Source organism: Merops nubicus, unplaced genomic scaffold (genome assembly GCF_000691845.1).
Source record: "Merops nubicus isolate BGI_N331 unplaced genomic scaffold, ASM69184v1 scaffold18383, whole genome shotgun sequence".
In the NCBI taxonomy this organism is placed as follows: Eukaryota; Metazoa; Chordata; class Aves; order Coraciiformes; family Meropidae; genus Merops; species Merops nubicus.
Genome location: NW_008597090.1, coordinates 25,717 through 49,105, shown reverse-complemented (window position 1 = coordinate 49,105; position 23,389 = coordinate 25,717). Strand labels below are relative to the sequence as shown.

Below are 23,389 nucleotides of genomic sequence, written 5' to 3'. Positions count from 1 at the left end.
CTCTGTGCTGAAGAAACGGGTTTTATGCCTTTTTTCTTACAAAAATAAGGAAGATTAACATGGAGGTGGTCTTTCCACTGAAGCAGGAATATCTGCGTTTTCCATAAAGCATTATAATTTCTTTGTGTAGGGACAAAAGACTCCATTTACAATTTTTTGAAGGCTTTTCATTCTAAAATGGGGATAATCTCTTGAATCTTTCAATTGTTTTCATGTCCACCCATGAATGAGCATTTCTCTGCTACATTGCATAGAGATTACCAAATCGTCCCAGAAAGTGCTGGTATTGTTTACCAACAGAAAGCTGTCACTTCAAATGTTTATACTGACACAACAAATGCTTCATTTATTATATTCCAGACCCAGATGTTGTCACTCTTCTTTGACTTAAATTAAAAAATGAAGAAAGCGTTGCAAATTAACAGTATAGAAATTCTGTTCACCAAGTTATACTTCTCTAACATGTGACCATTTTGTGCTGCGGCACCACTGTAATAAATTTTTACATAGGATTATCCAGCTGGATAAGCTGGTAAATTTTCCTGCTTCTGTATGGAAAGCTTAGCTTGTAAGTTTGCCAGTGAAAAATTTTGGATCGTTAAATGAAGCCTGCAGTGCAGCGTTCTGGACTCATTGCTACGGGTACACTGCTAACTCTCAGCTCAGTGAACCACTCCTGCCTGTAAGGTAGTATCAGTTGCTTCACATATGTAAACTGCAATTCTAATTCCAAAGGTTTCTGAAGTATTTTATAAAGGTAGGTACATTTGCAACTGAATGCAGAGCTGTGAAATACTAATTCAAAATGTTGCAAAAAAGCTTTCTGGAAGTAATAACAGCTTGAAACTGAGTGTCTCCTTATAGGGAAGCCTGCAGGATAAGACTCCTGTGCACTGTTAATAGTTACATTCATAAAACACCACCACTTACTGAATTACCTAATTCTCTTAGCTGCCCCACGAGTACATGCAGCTGAGAAGTTGTCCAAATGAGCTCAGTAGTGGCTGTTCCCATGTTACTGTGTATGCTCAGCACTGTCTCTGTGAGATCAGAGTACGTTGCTATACTATATTCTTCAAAGGTCAAAATAATCTTTTCTGATGGTGAGGGTACAACTTCCTCAGTTATAAAGGAGTAAAACAGTTTAAATATGCTGTTTGCTTTCTGTGCTTTTACTCAAAATATGTCATGTTTGGGCCTCTAATACATGTTTCTGTACTTAGCTTGTCATAAAATAAATATTTTGGTAATATGAAAGTGTCCCATTTAATGGTACGTTTATATTCTTGTAAACCTGCTAATTTCATTTTTATTAACAATTGTTGTAAGCTGTGGGGTTTTTACTACTATTTGAAGCTGTGCTATATTATGTAATAGATGGAAAAGTTACCTGGCAGTCACTAGTGGTAAGATAATATGTTGTGAAAGTGTAGTTACCTTAACTTCTTTTGAATACAGACGTATATTGGCTCTGTACTAATCTCTGTGAATCCCTTCAAACAAATGCCATATTTTGGGGAAAAGGAAATTGAAATGTACCAAGGAGCGGTAAGTACAGCAGTTTAAAATGTACTGCAGTATTCAGGGGCATGTAAATATTATTCTACATGGTTAAACTCTTGGCAGCATTCGTTTCTGGGTTTGGGTAGCGTTGTATGAGCCTGGGAGAGCTTGGCTGATACCTATTACCATATATTGAGTCTTCAGAGATTGAATTCCCTGGAACATAGGATTAGTATTTCAGGAAAATGCTCGTATTGAGTAACTCTAATCCATATCAGGTTTCTTGACATATACCTTCTTCTGTAAAGGCAGTTTTTAAGCTATTGTATGCCTAAAGTGTGGTGCACAATACGAAATGGCCATTAGTGGATTTGGAGACTTGGAATGTGGGAACTCTCAAAGTGGACAAGAACAATAAAAAAGTTGAGATGCCAAAATTAGATGCCACTTTTGAAAATCAGTTTGAAGAGAGAGCCAGCACAAAGATGTTAGGGAGTTAAAACTCAGTTTCCTGCTCAGTTTGAGTTGGGTGTGTCCATAGAGTTGGCAACCCATTTGGTAAGAATGGACTTAGTGGATGACAGCAACACATACAGAACCAGGCTCTGTGTAGAAGTTTAGGTAGGTTATTGTTAGCATCTGACCACTGGTGAAATAGGCTTAAATAATTTCAGTTTCTCTTGGACAACTAATACATGTCTAGCACAGACTATTGTTAGAGCAGGGTGTTTATGATCATTTAAGAGAAAATGTATGAGAAAAAGATCAGAAACAGAACCCAGAGACCTGGTTTATTAAATGAACAACAGCAACAACAAAATCCTGGGATAATTCAGTATAAAGTGGGATTCAGAATTATTTTTCAGGAAAGTAATTCTTTTACTTCAAAGAAAAATTTATATTGCTCTTTTTGTGTTTAGTCCTGCATAGAAAAATTATTGTCTTATTTCCTCTCCTAGGCACAGTATGAAAACCCACCACATATTTATGCTCTTGCAGACAGCATGTACAGAAATATGATTATTGACAGAGAAAATCAGTGTGTCATTATTAGGTAAGAAAAAGATTTGGAAAAAAAGTATTTTATCATCTTCTTTTTGTGTTTTAGCTTCAAGAAGTGGAAAAGCTTTATTTTTTTTTATTATATCACTGAAAATTTTCTGTGTCCATGACCACTGAACATTTTGGGGGTTTCTAGGATAACAGCTAAGTACTTTCTGACCCTTCCTTTTCCAGTGAAATCCTGACGATACCTTAACCACAAGAAATGTTTCTCACATAGCCAGCTTCATGCCCAATGCCAAAACTGCAATAGCTTGAACTGCCTACATGACAGAGATGGACTAACAACTGTAGCAGGCACAGATACTATTAAATCTAACATTCTCACATTCACTGTGTTTACCATACTCTGGCTTTAGTACTATTTTTTTTTTCCCATGTCTGTTAAAAATAAATGTACTTTAGTTCCTTTTGGTATTTTGTTTGCATTCAGTCAGAGACAAAAGGATCAGAGGGATACTGGAAAATTAATTCTGTCTTCACTATTAATCTATTTTAATTACTAGGCAGAGGGAATTCACTATAAAATTACTGCTGAACTTTTAAAATGCTGAGCATTACTTAGGTCACAATCAAAGTGAGTTTTGGGTCCAGAGGTATGCTTTATTCTCATCTGGTGGGTTTATAGACAGGGTATGACAAAAGAAAGTGTACGTAGAGCAAGAATTGTACAACAGGCCTCTTCTGACTTCATTTCTTACATAGAGAACTTCAGAAGTTCACTGTAGTATACCTGGTGCTTCACTTTACCTGTGGCAGTGGTCTTCAGAGTGGGGTGTGTGCATCACAGGGACTCTCTGCAGTGAAATCCTGGGATGTGGGAAGAAAATATTTGCCCTTCTGTAGTAGATGTGTGGAATTTGTAAACAGATAAATTATATACACATATTAGGAATGTATGCTCAGGCATTTTTTTAATGATGGTGTGTGTGATCAAAAATTTGGAGACAACTGGCCTATGAGACTTTACCAAGAACTAGGTAAAGGAAAGAAGAGAAAAAGAAAAAAAATTGAAGGGAAACTGTCAGTATTCTATTAATTAATAAGTTCTATTTATAAACAGATCTAAAAGGCTCCATCTGGCTTATGGAGCACATGAAGTCTGAGGAATGGAGACACAAGGATGGTGGGGAAGGGGCTGTTGCAGAACTGTCTTTCTACAGCATGAGGTTTGGGCAGCTGTAGCATCTGCCTCTGGACCTGGGAGGGGACACGCATTCCTGGAGACTAGCCACAGGCTTCCAGGCAGGTGAAGGAAGGTCCCTGCAGCACCCTGCTGTAGTCAGAACCATGTGTTTAGAATTGCAGGGCCAGGGAAGCCTGTTTCATTAGCAGGGTAATTGCAGCATATATGCATGAAGAGAGTTACTTGTATGCATGTCCAATTATAGCTGAGGAGTCACAAGCAGTTTTGCACGGCTGTTAACAGTGTAAACGCTGAGGTTACTCAGGGGCTGGATCCTGGCTGGGATGAAGGCAGGTGCTGAGTGTGCTTAGGTGGAGAGCAGGGAGCAGTACCCACAGTCTTCCTCCCTCATTTTCTATGCACTGGGCGAAATCATGAAGAAAGTTTACTCCTATGAGTAACGCAGTTGTGCTGGAGTTTGATTTCTCATGAAGTTTGTTTTACTGAGGTATGGTATTTATTTTAAGCCTTTGTTAAGCCAAACTCCTAAGTGTACTACAGCAGACTGTTTGCATTTCTTCCGTGCTTGAAATGGCAGCCCTTCCAAATGATCAACAGGGAGTTGTCCAGTCAAGATTTTAATTACGAAGGATTGTCTGTTATGCCTTCTAATTCCTTATGGACTGTCATTGCCCTTTAATTAACAGAGTGGAGGTTATGATTAGTATTTTTCTATTATGTAGCAATAAATGTGTTTCTTTGGCTTGTTCTTAAGGTTTTACTTTTCTATAAAGTTGAGGTCTGTGTTTTCACTTTCTTACTGTGATCTCAGCCAGGAGATATTGTAGATGCATTAAAGCAGTTTTTCAGTCCTTCTTATTTGTAATTTTAGTTTACATTTTACATCCATGTGGCAATGCTTGCATGCAGTAAAGCTATGTATGATAACTGTACACCTGAAAAGATAACACAACTTAAATATTAGAAATACATGTAAATGGAAAGATCAATAACCATCCCAGCTGGTTTTAGTGAGCAGCTCATGTCTACCTTAAGTCTATTAAGCTCAAAATTTAATACGAGATTTCTAATCAGTTTCTGTCTCTGAACTTTCCAGAAGACTCAAATGTCTGTACAGAGTCTAGCTGAAAATATAGTTGAATTCTAATGAGGAAGTGGTAGAAATGCAGTAAGGAAAGTTAGGTACAAGCTCTGATTCAGAAGGCAAAAATACTTCACTGAAGTTATGCTACTCAGATTTCTCTGAATGTGGTCAAAGGATGTAAATTTTCTGTGTAATCAAACTAAAAAACTTATCCAAACACATCAAAGTATTTGACATATGCAGCGTTCTTGACTGGCAGATCCGAGACTTCTTTATAAATATTTGTCACTAAAATTCCTATATTATCATGTAGGTAAATATTACTTATATTGTTCTATAGCCAAGGGTACTATATTAAATGTTACTCAGAAAATTAATTTTAGAGAGAGTAACGAGGCTGTGTATTGGATCTTGCTTCTCTACTCTATTCACTGGTTATATTTCCTCTGGGAAGAAAGGAAGGAAGGAGCAAAAAAGTTTTCCCCTTTGCATATTTAGTCTTATTCTGATTTCAGCTAAGTGTGAAGTGACTTTGAACAAAATGTCACTTTTCTGAAGTAGTAATTAGTGCTAGAAGAAACAATACGTCTTTCAAAGCATTATCTTTTTTGCTAGTGATTGAGGCTATGTGATGGTTTTAGTAAGAAAAGCCTCTGAGAAAATTGTCAGTACCACACTCCACTTACTTTAAGCCATTATAATAATATTTTCAACTTTTAAAAACCGTTGTATTTCCAACATATTTAAAACTATCAAGCTAGGAAATTATTCTTACACCTTCTTAAAATAGTTTTAATAGCAGGAAGATGTATGTGAAAAAGCTTCTGTATCAAAATGATTTTGTGGGAATGCTATAATTTTCCTGTTGCAGTTGATTACCTGAGCTTTACTGTGGGCAAGATACCATCCCATTGGATAAAGTTACTTTGATTCATACGTAATGCATCATCCTATTTTATTCTAGTCTAATTGGAGCAGTTTACTGGTCTCTGATCAATAAAAGCATAAACCTGAAAGAAGTGTATGCATGCATAAATCTAAAGCAAACTCTAAAAGGCAGGCAGTCTTCCAGGTGAATCAATTTAATATAAAGGACCATTTATATCAAAACAGACTAGCAATAAAATGGAACTGTATTCCTCCAGGTCAGTTTCCATGGAAGACACTATGGAATGAGAAGTATGAGCCACACTTAATTTGAGCAATGAGGAGAAGGATAATTTATTCATCAAAGAAACACTTTGAAATGTGTGACTTTTTACTGCGTAATAAATAATACCTGATCAAACTCATTCAGTGTTCAGCCGCAGATCCTGCTCTGTATTCAGTTGAAGACTACATATACAAACCCAACAGTATGATTTGGTTCTGGTTGGTTTGCCTGCCAAGTTTTGCAACGGGATGAACAAGTTTGCTGGGAGCAAATTGTGAGCCCTTCAGTATTTCTGTATTGTTTGGAAGCTTTGAAGGTGTAAAATGATATTTGCAGCTTGGCAGTTTGAGGAGTTTTTACGAACTCAAACCTTTGGAAATGTCTCTGTCGCTCCTGCTGATAAGGAGCTCTGAGTTGACAATCCCAGTAAGTCCTTTTCCTGTGCGGGACATGCTGATGTTTCTCTGGCAAACATAGCTAAAATTTGTGCAGGAAAAGATGTGAATTTGCTCCATATCCAGGAACAAGTAGGTGCAGGATGGAAGAGTCAACAACATTCACTGAAAATGTTCAGGAGCTTAAAGACAGCACAGGTTTTCACACAAGAAAAAAATACTTCTGATATCTTTATGACATTGAACCAATGTCTGTGTGTTGATTTTTTGTATTAGTATAGTTGTCCAGGTAAGGGTAAATTAATTAAGGTCAAAGCTGACTTGCACCAAGATTTATGTAAGTCTGGAGGAAAGCTGTTAGCTTTAAGGTATGAAATAGAGCACGAGGTTGGATTGTCTGGTGTGCCAATCTTCTTTCCTTCTTGAGAAGTTTACTAATCATGAGAAGGCAAATACTAATGCTGTAAACATTATTTTTTCACCATTGAAGTGAGATATTATAAAGGAAGGAAGGAATTGTGAAAGCCAGTATGGAGTATTAAGACTTCTTGTACCCTGTGTCAAGAGGCATAGGAACAGGAAGGTCATTCTTCCGTCATTCAGGATGTGATTAATAATGTCTCATTATTTCATTCAGGAACACCTAAAACAAAAGATTCCTGAAATGAAGTAGGTATCTGGCATGGCATTCTAAGCTGGGGTTTATGAATGAGTTTTTGTGTTAAGATCTGAAATATCACTAAATTTAGATGGGAATTGAGTTCCTAACATGTTCTCTTTGAGCATCTTGCTTTAAGTATATTTATTTCTTAGTTCACATAGTTTTCTGACTTTGAAGTTCCATAGAGATTCTGGTGTCCGTGCAGGATGAAGTATCCCAAAGTATTAATTCATAAACATGTCCAAGTAGCATGCTACAATACTATATCACAGTCTAGATATTAGCAGCCTAGCCGATGTAAATATGGTGTATATTTATTATTAGTCTTTGTTTAAGGTGCCTAGTCTTATTTGAATAAGATGAACCTCAAATTACTCTATTCTGGATATTTTAAAACTAAAAGGTACATTTTTGTGTTTCTTTTCTTGTAGTGGGGAGAGTGGTGCTGGAAAGACTGTAGCTGCTAAATATATCATGAGTTATATCTCCAAAATTTCAGGAGGTGGCCCTAAAGTACAGGTGAGTTGGTACAGAGCGATACTAAAGCATAAGCACAGGCTAAAGATTGACTTCAGAGGCAGGATGACAAAGGTATGTCTTGGCAGACACTGGCAGTCAAGAGGCGCTCTACCACAGAAGTTTGTGGGTGAGCAGCTAGAAATGGAAGCCCTCAACAGCAGAGAGACAACTGAAGTGGACAGTGAGCTGCTTGCTTGCAGATTACTGGGCTGCTGGTGTGATGGGAGCCATGTGAGGGAAATCCAGAGACCCAGAATCATCTCTTGTAACTCTCATGCCGAGTTATGTCTACAAACAGGTTTTTTAGTTAAGATGTAAAAGGTACTTTAATTATTATTCTTATCCAGATTAAGAATAACCACCAATCTCCTTTTAGCAGATGTGTGGTTTTTGCCTCCTGTGTTGGCATTCTATTGAAAACAGAACCAGCTTTTAAGATTTTTATTGCTTTCCTTATGTCTCTGATTTGTATGCGTACGTCACAGAGCCAACAGGAGGAACATTGTCTTGTTTTATGAAGTTACCTAGTCAAAAGAAGAGTATCTGAAAACTAGCTGAAACAACAGATAGTTGCTTTTGTTGCTAACTATACTATCAATGTCTGCTTTATCTAGTGAAACCTATAAACTAAAGCTAATTGACAGAATTAGCTGTAAAAAATTCCCTTCGTGATGTTACAATGCCATACTGGCAGGCAGTGGTAGGCAGGAGCTGCTTTTACCAGTCCGCTCTTTTTGAGTGCTTGCTGTTATTTTTTGCTTTATTGCAGTCTCTGATGTTGAGATCTTCTTTCTGCTTAGTTTTGCACAGCAGTGATACTGGAAATATTGCAGAGAATTAATTCGGTAACCAACAGAACGGTCCAAAGAAAATGTGCATTGTTTTACTTTTGGAATAAATATAATCATACTTTACAAGTAAATATTTTCTTTTAGTTAAAAGATTCCAGCTTTTGTACAAAATTTAAAAAATATTCTTAGTGATTATGGAGTAAGAGTTGAAGAAGTTGGTAAGTTGCCGTTAGTATTTCTTTTGAATTAAAATTCAGTCTTCTCTTTACAACCCAGCATGCACTGGGTTTGTTCCAAAGCTAATATCTTGTGCATACTTCCAAGTCCTAGGATCAGAAAAAGAGACAGTAGTAATACACTTTCTTGCTTTCTAAGACAGCAAGATAGCAGCATCACTGATCCCGAAGCAGGTTGCTGAAGCACTTGCAGATTCCTAAAAAAATTTATGCTGCACCTGATTTCATTGGTTGTGGTTCCAGACCCTCAAAAAGATGTAAATTTTCATGTGTAAGAAGGAGATTGTTTAGAATCAGGATGATGAAGGAAACAGATCAATTTATTTGCTCTATTTCTTGGCAGACCAGTGAACAGAAGAAACAGTTTTTAGCCTGAGGCATTTTGTTCAATTTTATAGGAGTTTCTTCAAAAAACAGGAACCAGAAGCTCTGGGGAAAAAAAAAAAGATGGTTACATTCTACTCCTTATCTAATCAAGAAGATTTTTTACAGATGCAGACCTTCTTGCCTTTTTCATATATAATTTACATGCCATGATTTTCAACAAAATCTGTAAGAATTTTAAAAATATCTCTTTCTGATTCTCTCTCCCCCTTGTTTCCTAAACTTACAGCATGTTAAAGATATTATTCTACAATCCAACCCTTTACTGGAGGCCTTTGGAAATGCAAAAACTGTACGGAACAACAACTCCAGCAGATTTGTAAGTCCCTCTACCTCAGAGACTTATTCTTCCAACTTCTGTGCTGTTACAGAGACAGTATTCAGGAGTATAATATAAACTGACTACAAAGTAAATCTAAATACAATGCAAAGCATGTTTTAAAACACAAAGTATACATTGAGAAGCCTCTATTTCAGGTTGCACAGTTGTTTCTGTTACAGTATGTACAGGTCACTATTTATAGAATGTTCAGTCTGCAACCAAATAACTTATCAGTAACAAACCGTCCAGTTTTCCAGATCAGCTAAATATATGCAGTAATATATGTTTAAAAACAAATGAGTTAATAAATTTTCCAAAATTGCTTAAGCCATCCTTAGAGTAGTTTGATGAGAAACACTTTTATTAATATGTACAAAAAGTAGGCAGGAATTACTTTCAGTCTGTCATTCTAAAATACTCAGGGTAATCTTGTGAAGTGACTGTTCACTAGGTAAGTTACTGTAGGGTCTGTTTTTAAAAGTTACACGTAGGCTTTACAAATTTGAGATTTGTTCCTCAGCCACCATGAGTGTTAATGCAATTACCATCTCCATGAAGGAGAAAGATGATGACTTTACCTTGCTTCCAAGCAGAGCGCTGTTTGCTGTTGGTCATAAATCTGTGACATTTACTTGAGCCTTATGGTTTCCTTTATACTGCAAGGGTCTCGGCGGTGAGAAGAAGCCACTGACCTCTTCTCTGCATTAGCATTAACCCATGATGTACTATCCTGAGTCTAGCACTGTGCAAATGCAGAAAGAAAGAAAGATAGATGGGTGATAGTTCAAGAATCTAAGCTGAGGTTGGTTATACCTTGAGGCAGCTGTGTCACTGCATCCATAAAGATAAAATATCCTAGTAACCTTCCTTGAGATATGGTACAAGTGCATGATTTAGATTTGTATTTACTCATCATTCAACAGCTTTCATTATTTATTCCAGGGGAAATACTTTGAAATCCAGTTCAGCCCAGGTGGAGAACCAGATGGAGGGAAAATCTCCAACTTCCTACTGGAAAAATCACGAGTTGTAATGAGGAATCCTGGAGAGAGGAGTTTTCACATATTTTACCAGGTCAGAAGCATATAGGTCCATTCCAAGTTATTTAAAATAAGTAGGACCATTTTTTTCCTATTGCTTGCAGAGTTCTTCCTAACACAATGAGATTACTGAATGTGTACTCAAAAAGGTAATCTGGGTATCACTGGGAAGCATGTTAAGATACTATCTAACATAGACCTATCTGCCTAGCTGCCTTTCAGCTCCAGAATAAAAGTACTTAAGTATTTCAAAGCCCTTATATGTAAATTAACTGTGACTTCCCATATGGAGAAGTCCAGCAGAATATAATAGAAAATGAGAGGTTTCTTTTTAAACTGGCCTATATAATGATGACTTCTGCTCTGGAATTCCATACCCAGCTGTGAAAGAGAGATTTGATTCTTAATTAAGTTTCTAGGACATGTAGGAAAATACCTATTTATCCAATCCTCTAAGCACACCTGCTTTTTTTTTGGTGTTTCAAAAGGCTTTTCTGTTCTTTGACATGAGTTCCTTACCTGCTGAAGTGCTGCTGATCAAGCTCTACAAAACTAGAGTAAAGGCAGTGCGTTGTAAGTGACTGTAAGCAGCTTCACAGAAAGCTGAAATACCATTGCCAGGATGGAAAGCTGAGCTGGAATTGTGCCAGGAGCTGTGCATTCTCCTCTTCTGAGGTATATGAACAATTTGCACTGTCCTGCTCATTTTTCTCAGTGGCTTGGAGAGGCTTTTTGACACAATTAAAAAAAAAAAAAGCCAAACTTAAAAATTAAAATTTTGTATCTTCTTGCTTCGAATGTTCTCTTCTGAAGTTAGTGTGTTTGCTCCTTCCTATTGGAGCCATGTCTGTGCACAACTGCTTAGACTTTACAAAGGTCTGAGGAGCCCCTCCTCTGGCATCACAGAGTACAGGAACCCTTAACCACTCTGTTATTATTCTTGGCCCCGTTGATGTACATGATGCAAAGAGGTGTGACTTGAGACATGCTTCAAATCAACATAATATTGGAGCAGTTCAAAATTTGCTTAACATATGCCATAGCGTCCGTAAAGGATACTTGGTCTCACAATTAAAGTCACAAGTACGTTCTTAGTACGTTCTTTCAACTCTGCCTACCTACACATCACTCCTGAGGATTTAGAGAGCACGTTGCAGATGGAAAGCCTGCTTTGCCTTAGCTTCGTGAGGTAAAGATAACGGCAGGCTTTCAGCTCGGCCACAGTTTTGCTTTATATTAGATGTGGAAGTTGGAACTAAACCACTCATGGGAATGAGCATCTGGTCTTTTGTGTTAAACACTTAGAAAACACAGGCAGGATACATACCTGGCACAGCACCATCTCTATCTCTCCCAGTAATTTGAGACTCAAGTCATCTGTTTCTTACCTACCTCATCTCTACTGAAGATTGTTGTGTGATACCTAATCTGGGGGATTTTTATTCTGCAGCTAATTGAAGGAGCCTCCTCAGAACAAAGAAGTAGTCTGGGCATTACCAGTATGGACTACTATTACTATCTGAGTCTCTCGGGGTCCTACAAAGTTGATGACATCAATGACAGATCTGATTTCCAGGAAACACTGGTGGGTTTTTTTACTCCATGATTTGCATAGTGCCAGGTGTGTGTTCATTTCACTGTCCATTTGTACCAAAGACATTGATGTGTTCATGTGGGAATGAGAAATGAATTTAGATACAACTTACATTCTGTTTTCCCCTGAGGAGTTATTTTACCTTGAAGAGGCCCCTATGTTGCAGCCTAACAATCCAGAGAAGACAGATACTTTTTATGGAAAGGCATTTTTTCTGTTCGTTCTTCTTCAGAAGGGTGCAAATTTAATGCAACTCAATTGAACGCAGATAATCTGCAGTATGAAAAACATGAAAAGGCAAGTGCAGTGAGGAACTTCCATTACAGGAATATCTAAGAGAGTGCCCTGTTTTAGCTGAATTCTTGGTGGTGACAGATCTTCCACATCTATTTTAAACCATGCAACTGAAATGCTGGAGAAAAGAACTTAGAAAGCATAGATCAGGGATTGTTACTGACTGCTGTTGCCAGTCCACTGGATGTACTTTATGTAAATCATATCAACTTGCTGGTTGCCTGTTATTAGAAATTTACTATTTAAGATAAGCATATTAACACATCATCTTATTTATATCTGTAGCACATTTAAAAGCCAAAAAAAATTGAAAAATAGTTACTGTTGAATGCTAGCTAATTTGGTATTTTAGGAAAATGGGCAGTTGAGAAGAATTTCTCTAGGTTCTCGGTTACCATGTAGTGCAGACTCCAAAACCCAGTGTTGTTGTGGATTATTTTCTAGTGAGTGGCTGAAATGTACAACTTAAGCCAGATAGAACTGTGCTGCTTTTTAGAGTCCTTCAGTACAGCTTCACAGTTCTCACTCTCAGTGGATAAACTGTATGTGTAGAAGGAATTGTCTTTTAAAGTTAATTTTTTTTCCCATTTTGCAATGAAACTATTTTTAGTGTGACATTTAAGAGCAGGTACTTTTTTTTTAATAATTTTAATTTCTCTGGATTTTATTTTGCTAATACGTCTTCTAAATGCTGTAGATGCTTCTGCATTTCATTTTAAAAAAATACAGAAATGCTAAAAAAGGTCATCCAGTACCTTTTGAAACTTCAGTGCAGGCTGTAATGAAATTTGGTTGCCTTAGGTATTTTAACTGTTTTGAAAAACTCAAAATCTTAACATCAAAATTTTAAAAGAACTTTTATGACAAGATCAATTGAACAGATTCTTTGACTGATTCAACCTTTTTCTTCGTCTTCCCAGCATGCGATGAGTGTGATTGGGATCTTTGCAGAGGAACAGGCATTGGTGCTACAGATAGTGGCAGGAATACTGCATTTGGGAAACATCAGCTTCAGAGAAGTTGGCAACTATGCAGGAGTGGAGAGTGAGGAGTGTAAGTACCTCTGGAAACTGTTACAGGAGTAGAAATGAGCTGAAACCCAGCTGGTGTAAAGTGAACTGCAGTCTTGAGCTGCTCGTCTTAACACAGCGCACCAGTTCTAGTGCGAGGCTGCTGATAGGAATTCTCTTCCAAAACTAATGGTACTGAGGCCCTTCTTCTGTCTGGTCTTGTACAATGCCACTGACTTAACAGGAGCGCAGTGGTACAGAACCTACTCATAAACATACTGCATTTTGAGGAAGGCAGAGAAGAAATAGCAAAAGGCTACTATGATTTCTGCATTATGAAGTTGAAAGTTGGGTTTGTCTCTTTCCATTAAACCTCCCATGAGTTTACTGTGCATCCTAGACAACTAAATAGTAAAGCATTTATAGTGTGGATAACCACAAAAGATGAAACACGACAAAAGACTCCTGACAATTCTTGCTTTGAGTAAGTCTGAAGTAATAGAAAGTTTCAATTTGGTCAATAGTGTTCTTGTTAATACATAGCAAATTGCAGAAACACATGCAAAGGCCATTCTTCAAGACAGCAAAAACTGTAGTCTCTTACTATGAGTCAGAATCCAATCTATACAGCCCATTCTTGACACCCATTTAGACAAATGCTTCTTTAAAACTGCCAGTGATTACTATTTGCTACAGTGCTTGGTTATATTAATTGCTGAATCATAGACTTCTTTGGTTTGGAAGGGACCTTAAAGATCATCTAGTTACACTCCCCCTGCCATGGGCAGGGGCACCTCCTACTAGTCCAGGTTGTGCAAGGCCCTATCAAGCCTGGTCTTGAATCCAGTGATGGAGCCTTGACAACCTGCCTGGGCAACCTGTTCCAGTGTCTCACCCCTCTCAGAGCAAAGAACTTAAAAAATGTGAAGAATTGTACAGAGCTATATAAAATAGTGAAGAACCTGAAAAAACATACTCATTGTTTATTCTAAATCTTCCATGTTGGAAATCATGCCAAATACTACTTGTTCTCTGCTGGATACAGGAAACAGTTTAAAGCACCCCTCTTTACATTTGCATGGCACTGGGAAATTGATTTAGACTTTCTGGAAATCAGTGAAGGGAACTCAGTCTTTTTCAGCTTTCCTTCAGATTGTGTTTAAAACTATTCCACAGAACGCTAGTGATTAGTCTTTGAGGGTAACTTTTTCAATTACATGCATATCCTGCTTCACAGTAATTTCTGGACAGTAACTTTGTGGTTCCTAACTTGGGAAAAATAATTGGGCATCTTAAGAATGTGGAAATACATCAAGTCGTGACCAGCTATTCTGCCTTTGCAGTGAACCATTAGCACTGTGAAGGAAGGGTTTCTGAGGTATGCATGGTGGTTCTTACCATTATACTGTCCTCATAAATTCTTATGGTAGTATTGGGTAAATACTTATTCTGGCATCTTTACAGTATTTGTGAGCCTATTTGGTCTAAAATTACCTACATCCTTTCCATTTTAAAGCATATGATGTTTGACCTCTCCGTGTACCCCTCAACATGAGTTCCCAGAGATGTTGCCAGTGATTCAACTTTGATTAGTTGTGTGGTTCCAAATATGCTAGGGTAAATTTAATCAGCTTGCTGACAGTAACAAATCTGATTTCAGGAAGCTGGTGATTATTTGCAGCTTTTAAAATTATTTTGGATTAATGTACTGAAGGGTTTAGCAAAACCATGCTGCGATGTTACAGATTCATAAAGCACAAGTAGCCACTGCCCTAGTGATTATTTTACATCCGCCTCACACCAGTAAAGTAGATCTGAAAGCAGTGGGACATGGAGGAAGCACTGTTGGAGGATGATGTGGTTTAGTGGAGGTGCAAGTACCAACTCCCAATAGCTGCCCTTGGGAGCTATTTCCATATGCTTTCAAGCCGTTTCTCTTTTTCCATTCCTTAAGGTGTGTGACACCTGCAGCTAACATGAGCACCATGTGCTAAGAGTGCAAAGAATACTCGTCTTGTGGCTGCTTACTGTACAGCTGTATTTTTCGGCTTTACTTTTAAACAAGGGAAACCAGAATTTGCAAAGTACTTCCAGAATAAGGGATTAAAACGCCCTGATAAATGGCAAGGCAATTGAAAACTTTTTGCAATATTCTAACTTAGAAGAACAATCAGAAAGCAGATAGCATGTTCTTTATTTAATGTGTGAGCTCTGTGTTTTATATCAACCTCCTCCAAGTGTGATTTGTTTGAACCACAAAGTTAAAAACCATGACCTAAGCCAGCTTACACGTTTGAAGGACTGAAGGTACAGAAATTATTATTTTATTCCAGGGTGGTTTATCTTCATTGAAATCTCCGTAAATAACAAGTTGAAAATGTCCTCAGGGAAATTTCGAAGACCTAACTCCCTCTGTTTGTTTTTAAGCTGCATGCCCTATAAGGTTTATTTCTGCCGCTTGTTATTAGAGATATAGCTAATTTTTTTCCCTTCATTCTGTATTGGTTTAGCCTGTAAGTCATAATCCAGCAACCTTGATCTTTGTTGCAGTTTTGGCTTTCCCTGCTTTTCTTCTGGGAATTAACCAGGACCGCCTAAAGGAAAAACTGACCAGCAGACAGATGGACAGCAAGTGGGGAGGCAAATCTGAGTCCATTAATGTAACACTAAATGTGGAACAAGCCTGCTACACCAGGGATGCACTGGCCAAGGCCCTTCATTCCCGTGTTTTTGATTACTTGGTGGACGTAAGTTGGATTCTTGATTCTACTGAAGTATCAAACCAAGCACAAGTACACTAGGAATGTTCCTCGCAGTGCTTTTCTTGTCTGTGATTTCTTTCACCTAGTATGCTTCTTTGTCTAAACCTTAGCAGCAGCATTGAGCGGTGCAATGGGAGCATGACCACAGGTAGCAAATACAAGGCACTGATTATCTGACAAATGTTGCACTTTCTTTGAAGAAAGTGAGCTGCACTTTCAGCACTATATTTGCAGTCTCCTACCACTGTCCCATCTGATGTTCTGGCATCTCCTTCCTGTCAGCATCCGTACTTCTCCGAGTCTCACGTTCTCCTACATTGTCACGCGTTTCAGATGAGCAGAATTAGTGGGTTACGGTCCCCTGCTCTCTTACCCCACTCCTCTGCAAAGATGCCCTTCAAGCATCCCGATGTTGTGGCATTTGAGCAAATGGTAAAATTCCCTTCTCCATGCTCAAGTACTCTTGTTGTTCAGAATGAGACCCTGGGCTGGATTGCTGGGTAGAAAACTTACCCTTGGCCATAGATGCTGGAATGGCAAAAGAGCAGTCTTCTCTGTGGTGGCACCGCTAGCGTGTCAGAAGTCTCCTGCATCATGAGAGCTCTGTAATTCCCAGTATGTGCCTGGACGAGCACTAACACTACAAAATAGAGAAATACAGAAGTAGGTGAAAAGATTCATGGTACTGTCTGCAAAATGCATCAAATATCAAGCTTAAGTATGTTCTTTTTTTGTTGGCTCCTTTTCTTTAACTGAGCCAGTTACACCAAAGCTGAAAGATTTTTTTCAAACGGTAGATCCAAAGGCTCACTAAATGGGAAAACAGGATAGCACACTGTTCATTTCCTAGCTGTTAATAGCTCTTTATTATAAAGTGAAAGAAAAATACCTCATGCATATATTTGTATTCCAGTCAAATATGTTCTTTTTGGGGAAACCATGTATCTTCATATAAGGATTTAATGATATGATTATGTATTTTAACTCTGTAAACTACAGTTTGTTTTACATTTTGTTTCTGTTTTATTAGTCTATTAATAAGGCTATGGAGAAGGACCATGAGGAATATAACATTGGTGTCCTTGATATTTATGGCTTTGAAATATTCCAGGTAAGGCAATGCAGCATTCTGAGCTGATCTGGCCTGGGAGAGTGTTTTTTGTTATTCAGAGGGGAAAAAATCCAAAACAGAAAAGAAACAAAGTCTGTGACCAGAGTAAAAGCAAAAAAACCCCACGGCATAATAATCAAACAAACAAACAAACAAACAAAACCAAACAAAAAAAACCCCACACAAACAAACAAACAAAAAAACCAAAAAAAAAAAAAAAAAACACCAAAAAACAAATGACCCAGCTTCCTGAACACCGAGTTCTCACTGTTAATGTCTCACTTAGTAAGCACAAAGTATTGAAGAAACTTCAAAGAAACTATGTAATTGATCTTAAAAAAGCTGAGATTACACAGAATGTCTATAAAGTCAGCAACCCATCCATCACTGACAGTGTTTCTTTGAAGCTTATTGCCAGCATAACAGTTAAGAATTACTGTATACAAAGCACAAGACTAATTTTTGCTTCCTTTTCTATAGAAAAATGGTTTTGAACAGTTCTGCATCAACTTTGTTAATGAGAAACTACAGCAGATATTTATTGAGCTGACACTGAAAGCAGAACAGGTAACCAGACATTTATTATTTTTGAATTAATAAAGGAGCTCTTGCTTTTTCAATAGCTGGAAGAACAGAGGTTTTATCATCTAATAACAATAAAATTTGCCCTGTTAAGCAACACAGAGAAAAAAGCCACCTTTCTTGTTGGTTAACCCTGAAACTGTAAACCAGATCAGCTGCAGACATTTGTTCTCTACTACAGTGGCACAGGAGCGAGCGATGCAGTAGCACAGTCATGGGATTCTGCCCAGCCTTGCTGCATGTTCTGACTCATTGACAGAGAAGGAAAACTGCAGTTGGGATCCATCCCGGCACTTTCGGTGGATGCCTCACAGTTAAATGAGAACACTTTTCTCAATTTCATCCACATTTTTTTTTTTTTTTTTAATAATAATGAATTAAATAGATTACTGAGATGAATGCAGAAATACTTCTAGAAGTATTTGCAGTTCTCTGCTGGGTCTTATTGCAAAATCTAACTTTGCATGAATGTGAGCTTCTGCATGCGAGGGCAGACAGAATGCAGCTGAGACGGAAGCATTGTGTCCAGTATGAGCTCAGGCTTGGCACTAACTTTAGGACAGTGTTTTCAAGAATACACATACACAATTGCCTTTGTATAGAAGTAACTGATTATTCCATTTGAGCATGCAAATAACCTGCTAAATGTCTACTGAACTCATATGTACACAACTGAGTGAGTCAATTTAATAAAATTTTAGTATGAGTTTTCCTCCCAGTTAGTCTCTATATGTCTTTATAGATACAGTAATTGTGTACAGAAATAAAAAGTAGAACTGTGGCTCCATTTCATGTGCATTTCTAAATGTGTTATTTTTGAGGGTCTGATCCTTGATAGGCCTGTCAAACTCTTAGTTTTTAAAATAAATTAGGATGCTTAGGTACACTGTCAATATACTAGAAAAGTCACTTTGTTATTATTTTCAAAGTACTGACACTAGAAGCACAAATGAAGTGTTCCTGCTATTCTCAGTAACTACTTGAGGGCTACAAATGACAAAAGAAAGCTTGAGAACAGAGAAGGATTTGGATCATCTCCCAGGTTGTAGGGAGCTGGATATAACTCTGATTAGGGTAATTTGTCCCACCTCCTCCCAGTCATACGTTTGACAAGTCTTTCTGAATATGAGTAGTACAGAGTTTGTATATGTAGTGCACTGAAAATCTAGTGCTATAGCCGCAGTGCAAAGGAATATCTGCATCTTTCTTTTTACTTAACAGGAAGAATATGTGCAAGAAGGAATTAGATGGACACCAATAGATTACTTTAACAACAAAATAGTGTGTGACCTTATAGAGAACAAAGTGGTAAGTATTTAGAACAAACAGATGGAAAAAATCCAACAAGATTTTTCTCTAAATTATTTGGGCAACTGCTTTGCCGTCAAATGTTCGTAGGAAAAATGCAAATACTGTTGTTCAGTTACTGAGTCATACTAAACCTATATATAGATCTTACATAAGATGTCTTAAAAGAACTCTAAGACGTATGTCATCTAAGGTATATGTTATTTAAGATATCAACCATAAAGAGAGCCATAAGATAGCATGATTGATCTTTAACAAAGAATACAATGATGGAAATTAAAATTTTATCCACCTAAATTTATCACAAACTTCATGACACTTTACTGAACATCAGATAAGGCTTTCTGTGTTCCTGAGAGATGTATTTCAGTTTGGGGAAGCTACAACACCATCTTCCTTTGAGGTACCGTCACAAGTGAAAAAAAAAAGTGTAAAGCAGAAACAAGTGAAGAGGAAGTATTGGGGAGTGTTGTAGGTGAAAGAAATTTTGTCTTTGCTCCATGGAATGTTTTGCAGTTTAAAGTTAAAGTCTTTAAGTTCTGATTTGGGGTGACAAGAAATGTTGAGTTGTCCTTTAGGTGAGAAGTAGGATGGTTTTCAGCTAGTATGTAATTTTAACATCAGTTCTAGTACTCTGATGACTTGTGCTTAAATGCAGAACAGATTTTGCCCATTTCTTATCTGTATCAAGATAACTAGGAGGATAGGATTTGTCAGAGTTTTAGATATTGAACTCTTAAGTTGGCAAACTACAGCATGTAGTTGAAATACCTCAGACAGGTTTATTTTTCGGTGGAATGAGAAGGGCTATTGCTTTGTGAATGAATTAAAAACTGGGTATTTTAAGGTTTTGTTTTGATTTTTTTAAGAGCAATTATTTTTCTCCTCATTTCCACACAAAGTGGCATCTCTTCTTGTCCTTACATGCTTGTGTACAAATTAATCTCTGTGGTGAACAGTACTGATCAGGGGTAAATTCTTCCTGCTGCGACTTTGCTCTCGTATTTTTCTAGCAAGGATAAATTTTCTGTTTCGGGGAAAAACTGGCATAATTTTTTTTTTCTGCTTGCTTCTTCTGTTTCTGTTACTCTTTTCCAATGCATTAGAATCCACCAGGCATTATGAGCATTTTAGATGATGTGTGTGCCACAATGCATGCAGTGGGAGAAGGAGCTGATCAAACACTGCTTCAAAAACTCCAGATGCAGATTGGGACCCATGAACATTTCAACAGCTGGAACCAGGGATTTATCATTCATCATTATGCTGGAAAGGTGATGTGGAAAGTGTTGACAGTAATGAAAGGAAGGGGGAAGCCCTGTAGTAGGCTATTGTGCTCCTTTTGCAATGCAGGGAACTTAGAACAAATGTGCCTTAACATATGTTCCTTATTTAGAAGAGGGGAGTCTGGGCCTTGCTGATATCAAACGTACTGACCAGAACTTAATATTAAATGTAACAAATAAATGCAACCAGTCTTTAATTATAATCTTAATTGTTGGTTATAGCAGCAGTAAATTTGAAGAATTCAGATATAAAAAAAAGTTCTTAGGTGATGATATACCAATAAAACTTGGAATGTAATGTACATTTCTGTCTTCTTTGGCTATATTTCCCAGACTATTCATGATTTCCTGCAGTTATAGCTCATAATGGTAAACCCTTATTATACAAAAATTGCACATCAGGAAAATTCAGTAATTAATTCACTTGTCTTATACTATTTACTAGCTCCATAAAAGTCTTTTTCACTGAATTTAAATATATGGCTGAAATTCCTTTGTTGTGAAAGAGTTAACTAAATATATATATATATGTATATGCATGCAAGGATTTAGTTCTCATCATTGTAGTATCTCTTAAGTTATACCAGACTAACCAAAAAGTTCAGAACAGCTACTGATGAGGACAGAATTTAAATTTTCTTTCATTATTGGGTTCTCAACTCACCACAAACAATCAATTTCCACCTTGGCCCAGGTATCTTATGATATGGATGGATTCTGCGAGAGAAATCGGGATGTTCTTTTCATGGACTTGATTGAACTCATGCAGAGCAGTGATTTGTACGTAAGCAAAACTTGCTTAAAGCTAGGAATAACGTGTTAGTTCAGATGGATGCAGAGGGCCTGACTTCTCCACTTCCCGACTTGTGAACTCATTTGTATCAAAGTGGAAATAAAACATCACTACAGTAGAACAGTATCACTGCATTGTATTGACCTTCTTGTTCTGCCAGTCTGAATAAGGTACCGCAGTGTCAGAATCAAATTCTGTAACAACAGTCGTTTGTTTTGGCCTTTAGCAAGGCTGTCAGTGATTTGACATTCTCTCAGAACAGACACAGTGTTTTAACAAAGTAACATCTTTTTATTATGTACTTTAAGTAAATGATGCTTATTTTAAGAATTTCATGTTTCTTCAAGTCTAGAAGTCTGGTGTCATGTCTTCCAAAGCTCAGTAAAATAGCAAGGGAACTCTTAGGAGAAATGAAGTTCATGGAAAATACTAAGATTAAAATAGATTTGATCTAACTCCAGATTAACAGAAATAGCTATTTATATTCTGCTCAAGTGTCAACTTTTACAGCATATTCCTTGACATTCCTGCATTGAATTGTCCTTCTATGGCAACACTAATTTATTAATTCTTTCCTAGGCCTTTTATAAAGGCTCTGTTTCCTGAAAATCTTCAAGTGGACAAGAAGGGCCGTCCTACTACTGCGGGCAGTAAAATCAAAGTATGTCTAGTTTCGCTGGTTTAGTATGTGCTTATATGGGTGTGTGTTTGTGTACGGATACCTAAATTAAAAAAAAACCAACCAAACAAACAAAAAAACCCAACACAACAACAACAAAAAAACAACACAAGCAGTCTTTGCTGCTTTTTACTGTCCAGACATTTTTAACGATAGACATCAGGAGTAACTCAACTGCAAAGGGACTCATTGTTTTAGCTGTTAGAATCATGTTTTGCCCAGCATCGCTGTTCATTAAATGTTTTGGTCAGCTGCATTCTGCAGCACTGAATTTTCCAAATGAGCAATTGATGGTAGTGATAATAGTACTTGCATGTGCATAATGAATGAGCCCCTTCAGGAAGCCACTTGATGTCCTACAATTAACTACAGATAACTGGTCTCTTTATAGTGCAGAAATGCAAGGGAGCCTGATTCAACACCCACTGAAGTCAACAGAAGTCTTTCTACTGACCATAATGTGCCTTGAATAAGGCAGCAAGTGTTAGAAGGCGAGCATCTTTTTGGAGACTGGTTTAAAATATATGCTTAGATTACCCACTTGCAGACTTTGGAAATGGATATTTTCTCAGCCTCTTTCCTTATATTTCACCCTGACAGTCAAGTTCACATGATGCATTCCTTGTCACTCCATACTTTTTTATAATAAATATATTACATAGCTGGTGATAACACTGCCTTCTATTTACTGATAAATTTTTCATGAGGTGCATGTTACCCCAAGACACTTTGGTTGTTCTGGAGAAAGGTCAAAGTCAACTGGATGCAGTCAACTGAATTGTCAGGAGATGGTGGATGATTTTTAAAATTCTTACAGGATTTGCCCCGTTCAGCTCAGATCCCATTGTTTTCCCTCAATTTTACAGAAACAAGCAAATGACCTCGTTGGCACCCTGATGAAGTGTACGCCCCATTACATCCGCTGCATCAAGCCAAATGAAACAAAGAAGTCTCGCGACTGGGAGGAGAGCAGGTACGGATAAACAGCGTATGTCATGAGAAACAGTGCAAATAGTCAAAAGAATCCACCAACATCTGTAAATTTGTAATCAAACAAAACCAGATACTCTTAAAACCTTTGTAAATGAAATCTGGCATGAGTTCTCCTAAACTCTGAAAATAAGCTGTGGTTGGCTAGTCTAAGTCAGCAATTAGTATATGCTGTTCATAGCTTTTCTCATATCAGTTATGAATAAGCAACATTTGCAAAATGGTACCACAAGCAATATATTAAAGACTCAGAATTGATATAGAATGCATTTGGTGTGCAAATTCTATGTGGAAAACTAACTTCTGCTTTATGCTTCTGTTTGGTAGCTATAAAGCCAGCAGGGTGTCTATATCCACTTACCAAAAAGTCTGTGTAGCCAAGAACTCAGAAGCTTCCTTTTTTTAATTCTCGGCTTTTAAGTTTCATTAGTCAGCTCTTTAAAAGAGTAGTCACTAGAATGTCATATGAGGTGGTTATATAGACAAATGTCTAAATCATCAGTTTGGTTTATTGCATCTATTTCAAGGTATCTTTAACTATATAATACGTTATAGCATATTCCTTTTATCTGCAAAAAGATACTCTTTTTTGCACCGAGGTGGGCGATCAGCATGGTATGTATACTATGTCAGGTCCTAATATAAGTAACATCTATTACTATATACCAAGTAGTTTTGGAATG

General features: G+C 37.4%; 1 protein-coding gene across 1 annotated transcript in view; it reads left to right on the top strand.

The window, feature by feature from the left end:
* The window catches only part of MYO1E (myosin IE), a gene marked incomplete at both ends in the record, with an annotated part of 46,910 nt that overhangs the window by 1,344 nt on the left and 22,177 nt on the right, over positions 1 to 23,389 (top strand). The window contains 15 exons of the mRNA XM_008936609.1: positions 1,459 to 1,548; positions 2,463 to 2,557; positions 7,437 to 7,524; positions 9,165 to 9,254; positions 10,200 to 10,331; positions 11,748 to 11,882; positions 13,106 to 13,238; positions 15,746 to 15,942; positions 16,988 to 17,068; positions 17,549 to 17,635; positions 18,872 to 18,958; positions 20,065 to 20,232; positions 20,939 to 21,024; positions 21,617 to 21,698; positions 22,583 to 22,689. Coding sequence (XP_008934857.1) covers positions 1,459 to 1,548; positions 2,463 to 2,557; positions 7,437 to 7,524; positions 9,165 to 9,254; positions 10,200 to 10,331; positions 11,748 to 11,882; positions 13,106 to 13,238; positions 15,746 to 15,942; positions 16,988 to 17,068; positions 17,549 to 17,635; positions 18,872 to 18,958; positions 20,065 to 20,232; positions 20,939 to 21,024; positions 21,617 to 21,698; positions 22,583 to 22,689 — 1,658 coding nt within the window. The remainder of the gene's footprint in view (positions 1 to 1,458; positions 1,549 to 2,462; positions 2,558 to 7,436; positions 7,525 to 9,164; positions 9,255 to 10,199; positions 10,332 to 11,747; positions 11,883 to 13,105; positions 13,239 to 15,745; positions 15,943 to 16,987; positions 17,069 to 17,548; positions 17,636 to 18,871; positions 18,959 to 20,064; positions 20,233 to 20,938; positions 21,025 to 21,616; positions 21,699 to 22,582; positions 22,690 to 23,389) is intronic.